Here is a 21,977-nt window from a genome sequence, read left to right on the forward strand (position 1 = left end):
CACTCATTCTGCCCCTCCCACCTCTTGTCATATCTACTCAGTTATACTTCCTCCATAGGTGTCACCATGTTGTCCGCTTTGCCATTTCTACCTACCCCCAAAAAAGTCAGCCTCAGGACTCTGATCTCTCCCAAATTTGGGCAAGGAGAATCTAGGTGTTTCCCACTCCCCTGAAGATCTAATCTCCACTGGCCAGAATCCAGGGCCTGCTCTAGCCTCTCTCTGTACCATCTGGCCTGGGAGCCTTTCTCCTTTGCCCCATTCTCCAGACAAACACTTGTCCCCAACCCCAGCAAAAATAGCAACCTAGAGCTGAAGTAGGATGGAGGACATGCAATTGGGGTCTATGTGGGGCAGCAGGGTCATGGGAACAATTAGGATCACAGAAACCAAAGACCAAAACCCTGTCTGAGGAAGTCCCAGGAGGGAGAGCCTTGCAACTCAGTAGCCCGCCTGCCCCACCCGCAGGGGCAGGGAGACTGCTGCCGGAAGCAGGCCCAAAGTGCACAAGGGGGTACCTATCCAGGTTATCAAGTACCCCCTGTCCATTATTTCTGGATCCTCACACAGTAATGCTGGGAGAGGGGAAGGGCAGGTATCATTAAGCCCATTTTTCAGAAATAGTCAGGTGAACTGCCTTTTTTCAAATCCACATGGGGATTTAAGTGTCAGGGCCTGGCCCCAAACCAGTCAGCTCTGCTTCAAGGCCAGAGCTCTTTCTACCCCCAGGTCTGTTCCCACATGGCAGCAAAGAGGACACAGGAGAACTAATGGGAGAAGTGGGGGCCTTTATTAAGGTCTGGCAGATGTGGTGGAGGTGGAAGTGGAAACCCAGGCCTGAGCCTAGGCAAGGGCAGAAGAAAGGCAAAGGGTCCCTTGGAGCAGGAACCCATCCCTCTCTGCTTCTACCCAGCACCCCCCATCCCAGGTTCCTTTCTTCAACCTCCCCCTGCTTCTGGGAACACAGAGCACCAAGAACTGACAAGCCGGGACACTCCAGGGCCATAGCGTGGGGCAGAGTCCAGGCTTCTGTCTCCCCGCAGTGGGAGATCTGGGGAGCTCAGTGAACCTCCTCACCCTCCTGCCAGTGTAAAGTTGGGAAGCGCCTTCTCTGTCCCCCAGAAGAGAACTCTTGTTCTCTGTGGTTGGGGAAAAGGTGTGGGGAGCTTGGACCTAGGAAGAAGATGAGCTGAATTCCTCTAGGGCCCAGGTGAAACCCCCAGGGGAGTTTCTGAGACTCTACCTTTAGACTTGCCATTTCTCCACTTTTCCTTCCCAGTGACTCTGGTAAGCAGCTCAGAGTCTGGGCTAGGGCAACTGGTAGGACAGTGGAGATCTGACCCAGAGACATCTGTGGGTTTCAGATGAAGGTTTCCCCAACACCAAATTCATCTATATGTACACAGGGCAGCACCCACCTGCGGCAGGGGGAACAGCCGCTGGGGGCTAGTAAGAGTAGCCACCCTTGGGGCCAAACGGCTGGGCAGGGCCAGCCAGCTCTGGGAGGTAGGCGGGGCTCTCGTCCAAGTGAGACAAAGGGACTGTGTCCTCCTCACTGACAGGCCGGTCAAACTCGGCCTTGAGAGCTGGACGCTGATTGTCCGGGAAGGCCAAAGAGAAGAGGGCCTCGGGCTCGCACACAAACTTGTACACGTAACGCTCACCAGCCACCTATGGGGAGAGAGAAGGGCTGGTCAGCCTGGCTAGCCCCCCAGCCTTTGTATGGGGTAAGGTAGGGGAGCAGGGAATGCGGCCCTTCTACCAGTCCAGGCAGATGCTCGGGGCATTTCTCTCCTATGCTGGTTCTCCTGAGAAGCTGACTCTCCCTTCACAGTTCTTATCCCTTTTTCATCTCAACTTCTCCATGCTTGGGCTTCTGAGTTGCACTTTTTTGGGAGAGGACAACCTTGACAATTTCTTGTCCCTCTGACTGATTCATTATCTGATCCTACAAAGTTCCTGAGAACTGCTCCGCTGACCCTCTCCCCCCATCAACTTCTCATGGCCACTGCCCTCCACCACCTTGTCCCTAGACCCACAGCCCCCACCTTCTGCATGATGCCTTTCTCGTAATAGTATCGGAGCGAGCGGCTCAACTTGTCGTAATTCATGGCTGGCCGGTTCTTCTGGATGCCCCAGAGCCTGGCGACCTGGGGACAAAACAGTTTTGGGGTAGAGATGCTACCTCAGCAGAGGAAAAAATAGGGTAAGGTCAGAAAGAGCACTTGAGATTCTTGGTGCAAAGTGCTAAGCTAGCCCTGCAACAAAGCATCAGCCCACAAACTTATGCTTGGCAGGAATTCCGGTTAGGTAAAGCAAGGATCATGGTGGAGGCACGTGCCACCATTTCCCAGGTTCTCCCACCTCCAGGCCCTAAACTTTGGAAAGGAGGGCTGGGGACATCCAAGAGGCCCACCTCCTCAGGCTCAATGAGCTTGAACTCCATTCCCCGGCCTGTCCAGGCAATGAAATGGGCATTTGTTGGGTCATCCAGCAGGGCCACCAGAAATTGCCACAGCTGTAGGGCACCCCGGCGCTGGTAGGGTGGCCCCTCTCGAAATGCATTGACCCCTTCCTGCTTGATGTCTCCTGGAGAACACGAAAATAGGAGGTGTGGGGTTTGTGTCTTTTGGTCCCCCAAGCAACCGCCTCCCACCCCAGGGATTTCTCCAAGGGGTCTTCCCAGGTACTTTTCTATGGGTCCCACCCTCTTGCAACAATGAAATGTGATGTGACTCCTGCAGGGACACAGCATGATAAGACCTTGACCCTCCCATGAACAGTCACTTCTCTGACCTTCAAACTTCTCAGGGACAACGCAGACATCATCTGGGAATGGTCGCAGAGGTTTCTCATAGCCATAGCCTTGTAGAGGAAGTTGGGGGTTGCTCAGATCTAGGGGTTCACCGACGAGACCCCAGAGAGTCCAGAGGGACTCCTGGCCAGGGAGACCCTCCCCAATGGCAGTGCTCCCTCCCCCAACATGGAGGGCTTGGCAGGGGAAGGGGGGCTGCCTTACCCATGGCCCCGTCAGCTGGAGAGGGCCCAGAGAAGCCCTCTGTGTGGAGGTACATTGATGCGCACCCGGTGACATCTGTGGGGGAAGAAAGGGTGATGTGAGGTGGCTTGGGGTGGAGCTAGAGAGCAGGAGAGGAAGTCCTATCCACATTCATGAAGTTCTTCCTTCCAGCCTGCTTCCTGTTCTTTGCCCAAGTTGCCTGCCAACCACAAAATCCCAGGGAAAGTTCACCTAGAGGGAGTGTGACACTGGAACCCCTCCTCAACTTGAGGGCTGGGGCAGAGGCCGTGGAAGGCAGCAGCGGGGGCCGGGCAAGCTGTTCGGCAGGGCCCAAGCTGCCAGGGAGCAGCTGTTTCCTGCGAGTTCAGGGGGAGGAGGGAGGGTGAGATGAACGTCCGGGGAAAGGGTTCGGTGTCCACGCCTAAGACTCCTTCAGAATGGACAAATGTCCGGTCAACAGGTCAGGTTCCCAGCCCGGGGGGGGGCGGGGTGGGGTGTGTGTGTGTGTGTGTGTGTGTCTATGGGACAGAAACTGAGAGCATGCGCCTGCATGAGCCTGGCAAAGAGGCAGTGGGCACTGGGCCTTGTTTTTTCAGGTCTAACAGAGCACATTCCACTTCATTTCATTCCATTCCGTAGGATAGGAACCTCCCCACTCCACATCGGGGAGGTGGCTGTGTGAAGCCACCCGTTCAAGTTCCAACTCCTTCCCGCCCTCCCCCAACTCCACTCCCACCTATGAATGAGAAGATGGTGAAACCTGACACCTCCGGGAGAGGGCGGGAGGGTGGGCTCATTCATGCCTCCATTTTGTGAATGGAATTCCTGACTCCATTCAGGAGTAGCTGGGGGGAGGGGCAGGAGTTCAAGGGCATGTAACACAATCCCCTCCGGTCTACAGCCTTTGAAGGTCAGCAGCAAAAAGTGGCTCCCTCTTCCTCTCCCCAGCTCACTGCCAAGCCTGGCTCAGGCTTATGCCCTGGATTTGAGGACAGGAACACCATCCGGTTCTCAGTTGGACAGCCTGGGGGTTTGTGGTTCATCCCCCTGCCCCTGAACGGTTGTGGGCACCACAAAAAGGGAAATTCTAACATTCTAGCTAGCTCTGGGCCTACTCTAATAAACTCGGGGGCTAGTAATGTAACAAAAGCTAGGAGGAAAGGAAAAAAGGCAGGGTTTTCTGGACCCTTCCTGGGACTGGCCCTCCTTCGGCTCTTGGGGCTTTGAACTATAGCTATTTATGAACATAGCTGAGTGCATCTCACTCCAGTCAACAGCTAGGTGGAACTAGAATTTAAAGAAGTTCCTACTTCCAGTGCCCAGCCTCTGGCCAGGGCAAACATCAACTGGGAGGCTCAAATAGGATGTGTAAACCACGTATTAACCTGTGCTCCTACCAGCCTGACCAACATGGTGAAACCCCATCTCTACTAAAAATACAAAAATTAGCTGGGCGTGGTGGTGGGTGCCTGTAACCCCAGCTACTCGGGAGGCTGAGGCATGAGAATCACTTGAATCCAGTGGCACTCCAGCCTGGGCGACAGAGCAGGACTCCGTCTCAAAATAAACAGAGCAAGACTCCGTCTCAAAACAAACAAAACAAAACAACACAACAACAAAAAACCCTGCGCTCCTATTGAGAACTAGCAAGAACCATGAGCCTGGCTAGTTTCAAATTCATGTTTCTCTTCATTCAAATCCCTTTGTATTTTTAAGCCTCTATGGGGATAGGGACCAGACACATCCTATTCATCTTTGTATTTCCCAACTCTGCACACTCATGTTCCTGTCACAGTAGTTTGGTCTTAATAGGTAATTAAAACCTCAAACACCTGTTAAATAGAAATAAATGCCTTAACTTTCCTATTAAGTCACAAGCTACCTGAGGGAAGGCTCTGTATCCCCCTTTATTTTAGTTTTATTTTACTTTTTTATAAATAGACACGGGGTCTCACTTTGTTGCCCAGGCTGGTCTTGAACTAATTCCTGGGCTCAAGTGATCCTCCCACCATGGCCTCCTAAAGTACTGGAATTACAGATGACTCACCATGTCCCGGGGTGGGGGTGGGGGCCTTATCTTTTAATCTGAATATAGGTTTGCTCATTGAAAAGTAACAATTTGTCCTGGTGAGGTGGCTCATGCCTATAATTACAGCACTTTGGGAGGTCGAGGCGGATGGATCACATGAAGTCGGGAGTTCGAGACCATCCTGGCCAACATGGCGAAACCCCGTCTCTACTAAAAATACAAAAATTAGCTGGGCATGGTGGCTGGTGCCTGTAATCCCAGGTACTTGGGAGGCTGAGGCACGAGAATCGCTTGAATCTGGGAGGTGGAGGTTGCAGTGAGCAGAAATCATGCCACTGCACTCTAGCCTGGGCCACAGAGCAGGACCCCGTCTAGAAATTGTGAAGAAAAAAAGTGTGTGGGTGGGTTGGATGTATGAAATGGTAAACAGCAATGTAAAAAACTGGGGAGACATTCTGGGCTTAACTGAATTCTTCACTTGATCACATGCCACCCTGCCCCACCCTAGTCTCTTACCTGAGTCGTAGGCGAAGTCCGTCTGTTCCTGTTTGATCACCACCCCCGCCCCTGGGTACCTGTGCCCGTTGACCCCACCCTGGTCCACAGCTGGCTGGCCCGCCTGCTCATACAGGGGGTCATGGTATTCTTGCTTAAAGCTCTGCTGGGGGTAGGGTGGGCAGGGCTCCGACAGCTGGTGTTGGTAGGGGGCTGGAAGGGGTTCCCGGCCCCCTCCCTGAGATGTGAAGGAGTGGCAAATGTCCAGGGGCTGCTGGAAGACGGAGCTGGATGTGGTTGGAGAAGGAAGAGAAGAGAACTTTAAATTAATCCCTCCTCGAGCCTGTTACTCCTAGGCTTTTAGAGTGGGCTCTGGAATTGGGGGTAGGGGGTTGGGGCGTCAGTATCTCTCCCTCTCTATTCCGCCGCCCCCCGCCTGCACCACCCCACAGCTCAAGTCTTTATGGAGAACACTCGGGAATTAAAGAAAAAACACCTGGGCCCATGAGCAGTGCGCTTCCCTGTCTCCTTACCTACGTTCCCCGAGGTACCCATGGCCAGGGTGGGGTTGGGAGGTGCCAGAGGATCTCAGGAAATTCCGTTGCTCCGCCCGGGGAAAGGGCTGCAGGGGCGACTGTCCAAGGGCACCAGGGGCAGGGGACTTGATGGCGAGTTGTCTGGGGGGGTCATAGGCACTGGAGTTGAGAAGGAAACAGGGGTGAGGGGGCAGAGAAGCTGGCAAGCATCTTTGAACCCTTCATTCCAAGGAAAGTGAGGTCACAGGGATTACGGGAGAAGGAAGGATAGAGGGGGCTGAGAAGGGAACAGCAGGAGCCACAGACTCAGCCCTAGCCAATTCTTTTCTTTTTTCAGAGGCAGTCTCCCTCTGTTGCCCAGGCTGGTCTTGAACCCCTGGGATTCATACAGGGGGGATTCGTTGCTCAGAGCAATAGTTTAGGTGGGACAGTGGGCCTCTTGGTGGAAACAGAATCTGCTCTGGCCTCAGTATGTATTCCTGAGGCCCTCTGCTGCATTTTCCGTCTATTTAGAGGAAATCCTTAGCTGTATCGCTTCCTTACAGGAGCTAGAAAATCCTTTCTGTTGTCTAACTTGCATCTCAGCTGCTACCTCTGCTGATGCGTGCCCCCTGCCTCCCTCCTCAGGAACCCTTCCCCTACCCTTCACCAGGTCCAGGCTGGGGCTCACCTGGAGTAAAGGCACTGCTCGCCATGGTGGTAGGGGAGTGGCGGCTTCCTGCTGCAGGACAGGGCCGGGTCTGTGCGGGGACTCTGGGGCTCCTTCTTGATCCTGGTGGTGGGGCTGTGGAAAGCTACTGTGGGGATGGAGGGGGCAGAGCAAGGCCAGAGCCTGTCACACAAGCGGCAGGCAGGGCTTCTGATACCTTCTGCACTTTGAAGACTAGCTGGGTGACTGGTACAGCCTCCTTCCCTCTCTGGGTGTCAATTTTCTGAGATCCGCAGTGAGACAAGAACATTTTGGCTATTTACATTATGTCTAGTTTATACATCAGAGTAGTGTCTGATTTTTAACCAAAGAAACCATCTAAAGTTCAACATTTAGGCTGGGCACGGTGGCTCACGCCTGTAATCCCAGCACATTGGGAGGCAGGAGTCCAAGACCAGCCTGGCCAACATGGTGAAACCCCGTCTCTACTAAAAATACAAAAAAAAAAAAAATTAGCCGGGCATGGTGGTGGGTGCCTGTAGTCCCAGCTACTCCAGAGGCTGAGGCAAGAAAATTGCTTGAACCCAGGAGGCGGAGATTGCAGCAAGCCAAGATCATGTCACTGCACTCCAGCCTGGGTGACAGAGCGAGACTCCATCTCAAAAACAAAAAACAAAAACATTTAATGCAACCCCAGGCCCCAGAAAACACTTTCAAGGAGTGAGCACCTCCAACCTAGGGCCTGTCATTTTCCTAAGTGCCCTGGAAAATTCCAAGGGAGCGACATGTTTTCTTATTTGAGGATATAAAGAATCTTTCTTGGCCGGGTGCGGTGGCTCACGCCTGTAATCCCAGCACTTTGGGAGGCCAAGGCGGGTTGATCATCTGATGTCAGAAGTTGCAGACCAGCCTGACCAACATAGAAAAACTATGTTGGTTTTTCCCTCTACTAAAATACAAAAAAATTAGCCAAGCATGGTGGCGCATCCCTATAATCCCAGCTACTCGGGAGGCTGAGGCAGGAGAATCGCTTCAACCTAGGAGGCGGAGGTTGCAGTGAGCCGAGACCGCGCCATTGCACTCCAGCCTAGGCAACAAGAGCGAAACTCCGTCTCAAAAAAAATTAATTGATTTTAAAAAACTTTTTCTCGTTGAGGTTGGATATTGGCCCACTTGAATGTCAGCTGACTAACATTATACACATGTTCCTACTTATCTGTGAAGAACATTGGCCTTTCCTGTGGCCCCTGCTGGGTTCCCAAACTCTGGCCACGCAGCTGAGCAGCAAGAGTTGGTTCCAAGTCAGTGTGAGATTCAGTTTTACCTGCAGTCCACTCAAATGCCCTGCTTATAACCAACTATTCTCAGGTGTTTTTGATTCTTTGTGCCCGTTCTGTTTCACAGGTGAAGACAGTTGACAGCAAAGTATCTGACATTAAAGCAGGGTTTCTTTGTTTTCTGATTTTTGTTTTTTTGAGATGGAGCCTCGCTCTGTCGCCCAGGCTGGAGTGCAGTGGCTCAATCTTGCCTCACTGCAACCTCCGCCTCCCAGGTTCAAGCGATTCTTGTGCCTCAGCCTCCTGAGTAGCTGGGATTACAGGTACACACCACGATGCCCGGCTAACTTTTGTATTTTAGTAAAGACGGAATTTCATCATGTTGGCCAGGTTGGTCTCAAACTCCTGACCTCATGTGATCCACCCGCCTCAGCCTCCCAAAGTGCTGGGATTACAGGTGTGAGCCACCCACACCCAGCCTAAAGCAGGGTTTCTCAACAGTGGCACTACTGACATGTGGGCTAGATAGTGTTTTATTAATATATTGTAAGGAGCTGTCCTGAGCATCATAGGATGCTTGTAGCAGTATCCCTGACCTCTCTATCCACTAGACACCAGTAGCACCCCACCCTCAATCGTGACAACCAAAAATGTCTACAGATATTACTAAATGTCTCTTGGGGGGCAAAACTGTCCCCAGTTTATGAAAGTGACTTAGAACACTAGAATTGGGGCCGGGCACGGTGGCTCATGCCTGTAATCCCAGCAGTTTGGGAGGCCGAGGTGGGCGGATGACAAGGTCAGGAGTTCGAGACCAGCCTGGCCAACATGGTGAAACCCTGTCTCTTCTAAAAATACAAAAATTAGCTGGGTGTGGTGGTGGGCGCCTATAATCCCAGCTACTCCAGAGGCTGAGGCAGGAGAATAGCTTAAACCTGGGAGGCAGAGGTTGCAGTGAGCCGAGATCGTGCCACTACACTCCAGTCTAGGCGACAGAGCAAGACTCTGTCTCGGGGGAGAGAAAAAAAAAAACAAACACTAGAACTGGACTCTGCTGAACTGGCCCAGGCCCCTCACTTCAGATATAAGGCAATGGAGAACCAGAGGGATAGTGTCTGCTGTAAGGTCACAGAGCAAGAACATGGCAAGCCCCAGATTTCAACCAAGGTTTTCATTCCAGTTATTGCCTTGGTCTTTGAGATCAAATCCCAGAATGGGAGCCCTGACCTTCACCCCCACTGTTTTTTAGGAGAGAACAAGCTGATCTCCTGTGATTCTCTATTATCCTATGACTCACTTCCTGCCATCCTCCACTCCATATACCCTCTCCCCAGGGACCTCTACTCACGGTTTTCTGAATGGAAATCAGGAACAAACTGCTCATCACTGTCTGGTACCTGAGCTGCAGAGAGAGGTGAAAGGTGAGTTTGGGGCGGGGCCCTAGTTGTCCCCTGGGAGGCTCCATTATTGCAGCCCTGCAGATTAGCAACGGCCAAGAAAGGACCAACAGCCTTTAGACCAGGGGTGTCCACATTATAAGAATAGTCTTGGGCCACACATAAAATACACAAATACACTAACATTAGCTGATGAACTTAAAAAAAAAAAAATCACAGATCTCAAACAAATCTCATAATGTTTTAAGAAATTTCATGAGGAGGCCGGGCGCGGTGGCTCAAGCCTGTAATCCCCAGCACTTTGGGAGGCCGAGACGGGCGGATCACGAGGTCAGGAGATCGAGACCATCCTGGCTAACACGGTGAAACCCCGTCTCTACTAAAAAATAGAAAAAACTAGCCGGGCGTGGTGGCGGGCGCCTGTAGTCCCAGCTACTGGGGAGGCTGAGGCAGGAGAATGGCGGGAACCCGGGAGGCGGAGCTTGCAGTGAGCCGAGATCAGGCCACTGCACTCCAGCCTGGGCGACAGAGCGAAACTCCGTCTCAAAAAAAAAAAAAAAAAAAAGACATTTCATGAGGAATTTGTGTTGGGCCTGGACCACATTCAAAAGCTACCCTGGGCTGCAAGTGGCCCGCAGGCCCACCGGTTGGACAAGCTTGCTTGAGACTAAAGGCTGCTCCACCCTAGGTCCTAGTGCCCTTCAGCTCTGGGCTCCACTAAGACCCAGAAGTGAAGACTTTCCCAGAACCTGTCTGAGCAGATTCCAGTCTTTCTTTTTCTAGATGCTTTGTCTTTATTTCCTCCATTTTTCTGAAGTGAAACAGCCTCGCCCCTCAGAGTTTACAAAACTCCCTTAAAGCTCACAGCAGTCATATCTAGGATGGGCAGACATTACAAGCAGTGGGATCCTGTGGATTTAAAAGCACATAGGAAGCAACGGGGCATGGTGGCTCACGCCTGTAATCCCAGCACTTTGGGAGGTCGAGGCAGGTGGATCACCTGAGGTTAGGAGTTCGAGACCAGCCTGGCCAAAATGGCGAAACCCCTCTTTACTAAAAAGACAAAAATTAGCTGGGCGTGGTGGCGGGTGTCTATTAATCCCAGCTACTCAGGTAGCTGAGACAGAAGAATCGCTTGAACCTGGGAGGCAGAGGTTGCAGTGAGCTGAGATTGTGCCACTGCACTCCAGCCTGGGCAACAAGAGTGAAACTCCATCTCAAAAGAAAAATAAAATTAAATAATAAATAAAATCACATGGGGGGTGGCTGGGCGCAATGGCTCATGCCTGTAATCCCAGCACTTTGGGAGGCTGAGGCAGGAGGATCACTTGAGGTCAGGAGTTTGAGACCAGCCTGGCCAACAAGTGAAACTCCCATCTCTATTAAAAAAATAAAAAAATTAGCCAGGCGTGGTGGTGGGTGCCTGTAATCTCAGCTACTTGGAAGGCTGAGGCAGGAGAATTGCTTGAACCCAGGAGGCGGAGGTTGCAGTGAGCTGAGATCATGACACCACACTCCAGCCTGGGCGACAAAGTGAGACTGTGTCCAAAAAAATGAAAAATAAAGGCCGGGCGTGGTGGCTCATGCCTGTAATCCCAGCACTTTGGGAGGCCGAGGTGGGCGGATCACGAGGTCAGGAGATGGAGACCATCCTGGCTAACACGGTAAAACCCCGTCTCTACTAAAAATACCAAAAAAATTAGCTAGGCATTGTGGTGGGCGCCTGTAGTCCCGGCTACTCCTGAGGCAGCAGTATGCCTGACGCAGGAGAATGGCATGAACCCGGGAGGTGGAGCTTGCAGTGAGCTGAGATCGCGCCACTGCACCCCAGCCTGGGCGATAGTGCAAGACTCCATCTCAAAAAAAAAAAAAAAACATTAGCTGGACGTGGTGGCACGCCTGTAATCCCAGCTACTCCGGTGGCTGAGGCAGAAGAATAACTTGAACCTCGGTGGTGGAGGTTGCAGTGAGCTGAGATCGCACCACAGCACTCCAGCCTGGCGACACAGCAAGACTCCATCTCAAAAATAAATAAATAAAATAAAAAAGAAGGATGACAGTGGAAGAGCAGGAGGCTAGTGACTGGGACTGTTGCAGAAGGCAAAGGACACTGGCTGAGTACATAGGTTCCTCATCCCTTTAATGTGCAACTAAGGAGGGGAGAGATTCCCAAGGTTGGAGATCTGAAGAGCTGTCCCAGGGTGCCAGGATGGGTGGAGCTGGGTTTGGGAATAGGCAGGAAAACTGAAATACAGCAGCAGCTCATCCATGGCTTCTAACCTGAACATCAAACTCTCACTTCTAGTTCCTATTCTGGCCTCCCCAGAGGGGGCCTTCTCAGGTGGTTATACAGCTAAGTATCTCCCTTGATCCCGGAGTCTTTGCCCACTTTTGACCCTCTCTCAAAACTAAATGGATCACAGCAGGAAGTGTAGACACCAAGAAGAACTTCCTGATATTATTCCAGGAAGACAGTGGTTCTCGGGTGATGCAGTGGAACCTGTAGCCCAAGGAGGCTGGACTCTCCTCCCCTGGAGACTGCTCTCAGATTGGACAATGGGGAAACGGATTGATAAAATGCCCAGAGAGGTCAAAATGGCTGGTGAGAGGTATGAGATGGCTAGAGAAAACCTCCACACCCCTGGCCTATACAAATACACATCCCATCTCTTTTGCTTCTCTCTAGGCTTCTCTCTAGGCTAAGGCTCCATCATTTCTTATTTGGATTTCACCCACAGCCTCTTACCAGGATACCCTACTTTCACTCTTATCCTCTGTAGTCCCTTGCTCTCCACCTAGCTGTCACAGTGATCTTTTTACAACAGAAATCAAATCATTTCTCTCTGTTATTTAAAGCATGAAACCCAAACACTTGCCCTTGGGCTCCAAGACTCTGCATGACTTGGCCTTGCCTACCTCTCTGACCTGCCTCTCCTTGCCTGTGAGTCTGCGGCGCTCTGGTCTCCTTTCTAGCCCCCAAACCTGCTGAGCTTGTTTCTTCTTCACCAGATGCTTTCCTGCCTTTTTCTTTTTTTCCTGGCCATCAGAATCTCAGCTCACTTTGACATCTCTGGAGAGGCCCTCTCTGACCACCCCTAAACCAAAGTGGTTCCTCCTGGCTCTCTATTGCATCTCTGTTTTGTTTTCTCCCTAGCACATATTTCCACCTGAACATATTATGTTTACCTGTTTATTATCTATCTATCTCCTCCACCAGGAAGTTAAGCTCTATGAGGGCAAGAGCTTTATCTTTCTTGTCATCTGATGCCCCAGCACCCAGCACAGGGTCAGAGTAGACAGGGTGTTAGAGTAGATGCTCAGTGCATTATTTCTGGACTACATGAATAAACATGCAATACTCGTTTGTCCTCAGGCTGGCAGGAGTCAGCACTATGGGCCTGGGGGCATGCACTGAAGAGATCCTGACCATCCTAGCCCTTCCCTGCAGCTTCCCCCTCTCCACACACAAAGCAACACTAGAGGTAGGTCCTCTTCAGGAAAGCACATCTCACAGGGGATACTTTAGGTTGTGATATGTTGCTTGGCAAGAATACTCTTCAACAATTTGCTTTAAATATCAGAGCTGCCAAGTGTTTATAAACATAGGCTTATATTAATAGATAGTTGGTTTCTTGACAGAAGCATTACAGAGAGGGAGTTTAAGAATCAGGAGCCACCAGCAGCTAAACGAGAACTTAAGAGGAGTCAACATAATAATACTTTGGTCTGAAGTGACCAAAGATACCAATGAGACATGAAATCCGATGGCAAGAACAAACAGAAACACACAGCCAGCACACATCTTTTCAGGAACACAAACACAGCAAAAAGACAACCATTCCCAAACTGGCCTGATTCAGGAGTCATCAGGGCATTGTTAAAAACACGATTACAGCCAGGTGTGGTGGCTCACACCTGTAATCCCAACACTTTGGGAGGCTGAGGCGGGCAGATGATCTGAGGTCTGGAGTTCTACATCAGCCTGGCCAACATGGCGAAACCCCGTCTCTACTAAAAATACAAAAAATTAGCCGGGTACGGTGGCGGGCGCCTGTAGTCCCAGCTACACAGGAGGCTGAGGCAGGAGAATGGCATGAACCCGGGAGGCGGAGCTTGCAGTGAGCTGAGATTGCGCCACTGCACTCCAGCCTGGGCAACACAGTGAGACTCCGTCTCAAAAAAAAAAAAAAAAATAGGCACATTTGGATAGAGGGTAGGAGGCCAAATCCGTCCACCTGCCCAGGGATGCAAAACCAGGCTTGTCCCTGCTGTGCCCTTTGGTCCATTCTGAGGCAACATTTCCCCAGGGTGGCAGGAAGCAGGGGTGATGGGAGCAGAGTCACCAACATTTCCCTCCCTCCTACTAGACAAGAAAAGTCCCAAGGGAAAGGGTGGTGCAGAACTCAGGGGTGGTTGACGCACTCCAGCCCCACCGCTGGGGCCTCATTAACTGCTACTTTCCATTGAGGTAATGGGCTAGGGGTATCTCCTGCTGCCGTCAATGGTGCTGGAGAGCAGAGAGCCCTCAGCATCATCCTGCCTTTCTTCTTGCCTCGGGCCTGACAGTTTAACCAGGGACCCCTCCGGCCCAGCAGTCCAGGAGGCGGCTTCCTCCAGCCCACAGACCACACCCCAAAAGAGGTGGTGCCATCCTCTTCCCAGAGCCAGGAGAAATCGGTCCTAGCTCAGCCCCTCCCCCAAACACTGGCCTTCTCCCAAAGGGGTAGGCCAGGGCCCTCAGTCATCCAGAGACTGTCAACAGGATAGAAATAGGAACACTGAGCCTCGCGTTCCTGGAGAGCAGGAGAATTTTTAATTACCATGTTTGGTCTTGAGTGTACACCACTCTCTCTATTTATTTGTTAACTTGGCTGAGTCTTGGCTGCCAAGCCAGTGTGCCAGGGTCTGTCCTCAGCTCCATCCTGGTACTAATATGGAGTTTATCTGTCTGGGGATGAGGCAGATGATTAAGGAGGGGGTGGGAAAAGTGCCAAGACAGCATAATGCTCAGAGAGAGAGAAAGAATTTTAGGGACTCTCCTTTCAAAATGGGGGTCAGTAAAAAAAGAGGAGGGGGTTGGGGGCCTCCCAAGCTGGATTCTGGAAGAATTGAGAGGTTAAAACAGAGACACACTGAAGCCCACCATAGGTTAGCCACCCACACTATATATGCTCCGTCACCCTCTTCCCAGGATCCAGTCATAGGGTGAAGGGGGTAGAGGCATTCTTCAGAGCTTCTGCTCCATTGTGTCACCGCTGTCCCTTACCCTGCCCCCACCCTGGCAGCCTCTGTACTGGAAGAAACCAGTTCTCTAGTTGTGGAGGGGACACATTTGTCCCCAGGAGTCTTCTGGAAAGGGAAGAGACAGAAAGATGGAGAAGGAGGCATTGTAGCTGGGAAAGATTAGGGAGGGGATTAACCTCATCCCTCCCCACAGACATGCCGAAGCACCAGTGTACATGCACTTGAACACATATCCAGGGACGCACACACCCTAATTCCTTTTACTTCACTCTTGCGGCAGCACAACAGCACAGGGTGAAATGTGCCCTCCATGCACGCCCTCCACACATGGGGTCTTTTTTTGGACCTACAAATATGATTGGGAGAGTCAAAGGGCAAAGGGACTGGAGCCCTTGGAGGAGGGTTGGGGAGCAGTGATTCCTGTGAAAAGGGCAGCCCAGATCGATCCCTTCCAGAATCTGATAAAAGCTATGGGTCATTTTCTTCCTAAACAAATCCATACACCTTTATGTATGGTGCACTTCCAGCAATTTTACACACAGTATCAGAGGGATCATGATCCCAGCAACTTATCCACAGAGCTTCTGGGAATCCACAGACCCCAGCCTCACACAAAGGAGTCATGGCCTAGAGTCAATGGCCCTTACTACCAAATAGACAACAAAGTCTTTATCCCCAAAGGTTCAGGGCTCCTGAAAAGCCTGGAAAGGAACCTTCAACAAGAAATCAGCAAGTCTTTTACCATAGCCAGACACATTTTGGGTTCAGCCTGCCTGAGCCTGGGTCTCCTTGTAGCAGCCTGATTCTTTCCCCAACATCTCAACAGATTCCAGGCACCCCCAAATCAGACACGCCCTCCGAGCCTCACATCATTCCCTGCTATCTACAAAAACCCAACCCCAAGGGTATGTGAAATGCCTCCATAAAACCGCACTCACACTCACCCTTCAACGCACGGACACAGGACACTGAACCTGCAACCACATCGGAATCTCCCTATACCTGCCTGGCTCCAACCTGTGCCTCCTCCAAATGCTAAGTCTTCACAGCCCCACCCACACTAGCTGCTTCTCTCCACACTGGGGGTTTGGAAAAAACCAAACTGAGAGAGGGAGGTTGGGCTCTGGTCCCCATTCCTCCTAATGCATCCCACCACTGGCAAGTTTCCAAAGAAGCTAGTCCCTCCCTGCCACCCCAAAGCTCCCCATGGGTTGCCGGGGTCACTGACCTGGTGGGAAGAGACAGGAGAGGAGACTGGGGTGGTGCTGGGATGGTGCAGGGGGACAGGGCCCCGGCAGCTGCATCTGTCTCCGCAGAGAAAGTGAGAAGGAGCAATCGGCCTCAGCATCCCCCCCTCAGGCCTGGCCATCCATCGCCAGCTGGGAACCTGAGCTGCTCCCTCAGAAGGAAGGAGAGGGAACCAAGGAGATCCCAGCGCGCCCCCCCCACCTCCGCCTTGCAATCCCCACCCCCACCTCCCCACCCACTGAATTTAAATGTACAGGGCAGCAGCATGTAACTGACACACACACATGCACACACACTCTGTCTCTCTCGCGCACACACACACACACACTTGCTGTCACACTGACACTGCCACAGGCATGCCTACCCTCTCCAGACCCCTGGCCAAGGGGTGGGACTTCCAAAGTAGAGAGATGAGAGCATTTTCCTCCCCCTCCCATCTCAAACCCAGGCACAGATGGACCAGCTGCTGCCAAAATGCCAACCTCAGCCCACCCCTAGCTCACAGCCCCAGGAGCTGCCCACTGTGGGGACTCTCAGCTGACAGGCAAGGAATGAAGCCCGGTGAGCCAGAGGGAAATCAGGCGCTGGGAAAGGAAGTCTTTAAGAGCCCATGGAAACTGACACCTCTGCGTTCTTCAGCCCAGCTCTGGAACCTCAGGAGGAGGATGGGGAGACGGGGCAAAGCTCTGCCTGTAAATTGGAGCTGGGCATGCAGGACTTGCAGGGTCAGGGAAGAGGCACACAATATCCACAGAACCCCCAGAACCCTCTAGCACTCACACAGCCATTCAGCCATTAATTCCACAAAATGTCTTGACTGCTTGCTCTATGCTAAATAGTCATTCTGTCAACATATATATTTTTAAAATATCATAGTGGGCAAGACAGACCTAGTCTCACTCCAAGGATCTAGTCAGGGGTCATTTTCGTTTTACTCCAAGCTTCTATGGAGAGTTCCAGGGCAGTCGGATTTGAGCTTTAAAAAAATTGTATACCCAGGGTGGAGGGATGAGGAGATCCTAAGGAAAAGACCTTAAAAAGACCTCAAAAAAGAAGTTCCTAGTGTTTTGGCTTCTTCATTTTTATAGCGTTAAAATAAACCCTAAGATGGGGGTAGTTAACCCTTCCCTCTCTGAGACTATCTAAACCACCATTTTCCCTCCCACCTGCAGCCCCACCAGCGACACCCTCAGGCCCCACCAAAACGCACCGAAGAATCCAACCAGGAAACCTCCCGAACACACCAACTCCCCATCAGGCCCAGCCATGGTCCCCACCCCGGCCAGCACACAGGAAGGGGGGAATTTGCCTGGGGGCGGAGGTATTCAAGCGGGATGGAAGAGGGAGGAACACTTGCTATTAGAATTACAATCAAGGCTATTTGGGGAGGGAGCCCTGGGCTCTCCGTGCCAAAGGACTGCCGAAAAGAATTATTTAAACTTTTGTTGTTTTTTTGGCTTGGACAGTAAATTGTTTGGTACTGGGGGTTGGGAAGGAGAGAAACTCAGGGGATAAGAATCAATGCTTGGGCAACTCCGGAGGATAGGTGACAAATTAATTGCTGCCCCCCGCCCCCACCAACAACACCCCAACACGCACCTTGGCCTGGCGGCTTCTGCAAAACAAACTTTGCAAATGAAAATTTCAACCAGGAAAATGGGCCTGAGGCCAAGTTCCATTCAAATAAGCAAATACCCCACACAATGGTCTGATTCATCCTCAAGCCTAGTTACACAAGCCTGGCTCAGGGTAGAGAAAATAAATATCAATATAAGTATCCACGCTGGGTGCTGGGGTGAGTAGAGTGGCAAGGGACCTGGGGAAAGGGCCTTGGAGAACTCCTTAAGGCAGGGAAGGGAGAGGAGCCCTACACGGCTAAGGTGGAATACCAGGGGCTACGGAGTGTTCCCCTGTCAAGCCTCCCAAAATAGAAAAGGTCACAAAACTACTCACCTTCAGCGAGCCACGTCTCCTGGAAGTGACTTAGATCCTGGAAGAGATCTGAGGGGTAAATAGTGGGATTGGAGGTGAGGTGAAGGAGATGGTAAGAGAGAAGGAGCCCTAGCAAGCCCCGGTGACTCCCCTGCCTTGGGAGTAGGGACCAAGAAGAATGACCAGAATCCCTTGGAAGGCGAGCTTTTTGGGGAAACAGGCAGGGGTTCCAGGATCGGCCTTGTGTGTGTGTGTGTGCGCGCGTGTGTGTGTGGCGGGGGAGGGTCGCGGTTTGTCTCTCTTGCTCTTTACCTTCAGAGTCGAGGGGCGGCAGGGAGCCCGGGTCCATGAGCTTCCCCTGCGGGACCATCAGCGCTTCGCGCAAGCTCCCATTTCCGGGCGATTTCTGCGAGAAGCGGGGAGAATACCCCCGAGTCACCCTGAGGCGCTTAGTCTGGGGGACGAGGTTGGGGTCCGCGGGTGACTCAGGGGCGGGGCAGCCCAGGACTCCGCTGGGACCGCAGGGAGGGGGACTGTGGTGAGAGTAGGAGCTGGGTGCGGGGCGGGGCGGGATTGGAGGCTGGCGCGGCGCTCACGCTGCTGAAGGTGTAGGGCACTTGCTGGTCCAAGTATCCGGCTTTCATCCTCCGCTCCATCCGGCCGCTCCCTCCGGCCGCACGGCCTGGGCCCCAAGCGGGGGCCGAGACCTGGGGGGGAGGGGTCTGCGTTCGCACACCGTCCAGGGAGGGCTGCGATGGGGGCGGGGAGGGGTGGCGGGAGGGGGGCAGTCCCAAGGCTCTGGGTCCGACGGCGAAACTTCTCCGACTCACTGGGGCGATGGGGAGGTTTCCGCCTGCCAGGCCGAGCGCCACCACCACTCCCCTCCCGCCAAAGGCTAAAGGAGGTCCCACCTGCTCCCAGGAGCCGGGCTCGCGGTTTCTGCTTTCTGCAGCCCTGCGCTACCCGGGCTCGGTTACATAAGACGTGTGTGTGTGTGTTTGTGTGTGTGTGCGCGCGCGCGCGCGCGCGAAGCAGGCGAGGCGCACACCATCGCATGCCCACAACTCCCGCGCCCCCTCCAACCCCGAATCCCAGAGCCTCCCACCCCCGCCCTGGAATCTGCGGAGGCGGATGGTGAGAGTGAGTGTGGTGTGCGTTGGAGGCGAGGCGGGGAATCACAGACACTCTCCCTCCCTTTCCCTCCCGCAGCCTCACCTGAGGCCGGGGCTTCTGGGCTGGAGCCGCGGGGGGTCCCGAGCATGCCCTGGGGCCCGCACCGAGGGCCGCGGGGCTAGGCCGGAGCAAGGCGGCCCCGGCCCCGGGTCCCCAGCGCACCGACTTGTTTTTTGGGCGCCGCAGACAGTTGTGAGCCCGGGGGAGCAGCTGATTGGTGCATTTCCTTCGCTCGGCCTCGTCTCTTCCCCCCCACCCCACCGCCCCCCGGTTCCCTTTGTTTCATTGACTTTTGTGAATGGAACCCCAGGGCTGGGCACGCCCGCCAATCCGGAGAGTCGTCCGGCCTGGCCGGGGGGCGGAGTTTCCCAGCCGCGGGGGCCAATCAGAATGTAGGGGTTGGCTCCCGGCTTCATTCACTGCTCCGGCTCCCATTCATAAAAAAATAAAACTCGCGGCAGTAGTTCATTCATAAAGAACCGAGAGAAAAAGAGAAGCCGAGGACCCCGCGGCTTCTCCCCCGTCTCCGCCACGGTCTTGGGTCTGATGCGCCGCGAGCTCCTCCGGCTGGCGTCTGCACATGTCTCTGCATCTGCGTGTACGTGGGAGTATGAACATGTCTGTGTGTGCCCAGGAGGGAGGCGACCGGGCTTGTGTGCCCAGAGGAACAATAATAACTGGCATTTATGAAGCGCCCCGTTTCCACGTGCTCATTTCGTTCCCATAACCCGGCGGAATGGATCGTTTTTATCTTACAGATATTAAAATTGAAAGCTCAGAGAGGGATGGTAACTCGCCTGAGGTCACTCAGCTAGTCAGCACCTCTGGGGTTTAGAACCTCAAATCCCTCACACTCTCCTGTACACCCCTCTGAAGCCATGATTAAATGAGTTAAGCTATGTAACAACTGATACACAGTAGGTGATCAATAAATGTAAACTGGCACAGAAACCAGGCTTTTCCTCAAGGGTCTGTTCTCTGCAGAGCTGTTTTGTGACCCACTTTCTATTGATTGCAGCAGAAACCAGAAGCCCCAGGGTAGATGATTTCTGAAAGTGTAGCTCCCTCTCTGCCATCTTCCCTCTTATGTGAGGATGATCTGGAGGCAGGATGGGTTTCAGTTTTAGCTAAGAAGCTGGTCATAGTCTCTGTCATCTCATCCATTCATCACTTCTTTCAATAAGCATTTATTGTGTCAGATACAGTGCTGGGTTCCAGGCAAGCAGCTATGACCAAGACAGACATCTGAGGGAAGCTGGGGTGCTTGGGCTGTGGCCATGGGGGCACAAAGGACATGAATCCTCAAAGGCCTTTTTTCTGAGACAATTCTCTGTGTCTCCAGCCTATGCACTCCTTTGAGGACAGCCTGATTTTGCGTCCTGCCTGTTTGTGATAAACACAAAAGAATGTTCAAATGCCAGGCCAGCAGGAGTGGCTTCCCAAATTCATCTAACCTAACACCCGCCACTTTACAGATGAGGCAGTGGAGTTTCAGAGAAGGAAATGACACATGTAAGCTCTTTGGGCCTGTCTGGCTAGAACTGGGGCTAAAACATAAAATTGCTGTTTAGCGTTCTTAAGGGCTCATTCCATGAGATCAGCTTGGGCAAATGAAAATAAACTTCCCTTTCTATAGGTGCTATAATATTCTATAAGACTCGTGTCTATTGTCCCTCCCCTCCAGGAAGCCTTCCATGATAACCTCAATCAGTTCCTTTTATCCCCATACAACATTCTTAACTCTATCTCTGGTGTGGATGTTTTTCATTCTGCCTCATGGTGTAGACATCCTTATCTATGGAGAGCTCTCCAGAGCTCATTTGCCTCTGTAAGTCCTCCTCAGCCTGTCTGCATGCTTATGAGGGTGGCATGAAATGCTTGTGTAGTGAATAGGTACAATAGAGACCAAACTAATTGATCTTAGCAGGAACCCTGCCCAAGGAAGGAGAAACAAGCCCAAGCAAATCCCAGCTTTGGGTTGGATGGAACCAGTTTAGAGACAAGTGTGAGTTCTGGCCAAGAGAGGTGGAGAGGAGGACAGGGTTCTTCCTGGAAGGCAGTTCTGGTGTGATCTCCATGACAACGAAGAAGAGTCCAGTGGGTCTTTAAGTTGGTACTGGGCACTTCAGTAGGATGGGGCCTCTCTAGGGGTGCCAGTGCCCCTCTGGTTCTGAGTTATTTTGTTTTTGTTTTTGAGACAGAGTTTCACTCTTGTTGCCCAGGCTGGAGTGCAAAGGCACAATCTCAGCTCACTGAAACCTCCACCTCCCAGGTTCAAGCAATTCTCCTGCCTCAGCCTCCCGCGTAGCTGGGATTACAGGTGCCCGCCACCATGCCTGGCTAATTTTTTGTATTTTTAGTAGAGACGGGGTTTCACCATGTTGGTCAGGCTGGTTTCGAACTCCTGACCTCAGGTGATCCACCACCTTGGCCTCCTAAAGTGCTGGGATTAAAGGCACGAGCCACCAAGCCCAGGCTTTTTTTTTTTTTTTTTTTTTTTGAAGAGAGAAACAGGAGGGTCTCCATTTGTCACCCAGGTTGGAGTACAGTGGTGCCATCATAGCTCACTGTAACCTCAAACTCCTGGCTTCAAGCGATCCTCCCATCTCAGCCTCCCAAGCAGCTGGGACTACAGGCATGCACTATCATGCCTGGCTAATGTGTGTGTTTGTTTGTTTGTTTGTTTTTGTAGAGACAGGGTCTCACTATGTTGCCCAGGCTGCTGGTTCTGAGTTCTTACATTCTTCTGGAGGACCCCTGGCTCCCTGGTGAGTAAGTGTCCCCTCCACATTCCCAATCCTCCCCAGCCCTGGCAGAGGCTGAGGGGCCTTCCTCCCTCAGGGTAAGAGAAGATACTGCTGCTGTCACTGACCTCTGATTTAATGTCCAGGCTCAGAATAGTGATATTTCCAAGGGGAACACTCGCCTCTTACACCACTGGAAGTAGTTGGGGAGGAGGGAATAGAGGGGCTGGAATT

The 21,977-nt window shown here is 52.4% G+C and overlaps 1 protein-coding gene across 6 annotated transcripts; it reads right to left on the minus strand.

Annotated features, from left to right (window-relative positions):
- Positions 1-768: 768 nt before the first annotated feature.
- ETV4 (ETS variant 4) lies at positions 769-19,277 on the minus strand. 6 transcript variants are annotated; one of them, XM_025361435.1, is made up of 13 exons: positions 19,042-19,277; positions 18,423-18,533; positions 18,139-18,232; positions 17,848-17,895; positions 9,354-9,407; positions 6,750-6,876; positions 6,077-6,238; positions 5,565-5,830; positions 3,020-3,094; positions 2,797-2,865; positions 2,417-2,589; positions 2,049-2,150; positions 769-1,671 (listed from the first exon to the last, which is right to left on the minus strand). In XM_025361435.1, the coding sequence occupies exons 2-13, from the start codon at positions 18,480-18,482 to the stop codon at positions 1,447-1,449; spliced, it is 1,455 nt and encodes a 484-aa protein (XP_025217220.1). In that variant the 5' UTR covers positions 18,483-18,533; positions 19,042-19,277; the 3' UTR covers positions 769-1,446. The 6 variants fall into 6 exon arrangements, with proteins under 6 accessions (XP_025217220.1, XP_025217219.1, XP_025217221.1 ...); XM_025361434.1 differs by lacking the exon at positions 19,042-19,277 and adding an exon at positions 18,738-18,813; XM_025361436.1 differs by lacking the exon at positions 19,042-19,277 and adding an exon at positions 18,738-18,770 and having other exon boundaries at positions 6,750-6,873.
- Positions 19,278-21,977: the final 2,700 nt, after the last annotated feature.

This window comes from Theropithecus gelada, chromosome 16 (assembly GCF_003255815.1).
Source record: "Theropithecus gelada isolate Dixy chromosome 16, Tgel_1.0, whole genome shotgun sequence".
In the NCBI taxonomy this organism is placed as follows: Eukaryota; Metazoa; Chordata; class Mammalia; order Primates; family Cercopithecidae; genus Theropithecus; species Theropithecus gelada.

Bases quoted from the DNA above. Each gene is read 5' to 3' on its own strand.
- ETV4 (XM_025361435.1), bottom strand. From the start codon at position 18,482: ATGGAGCGGAGGATGAAAGCCGGATACTTGGACCAGCAAGTGCCCTAC. The intron at 17,896-18,138 runs GTAAAGAGCAAG...TTTACCCCTCAG, and splicing joins GCCGCCCCTCGACTCTGAAG to ATCTCTTCCAGGATCTAAGT. The intron at 6,877-9,353 runs GTGAGTAGAGGT...CCATCCCCACAG, and splicing joins TGATTTCCATTCAGAAAACC to TAGCTTTCCACAGCCCCACC.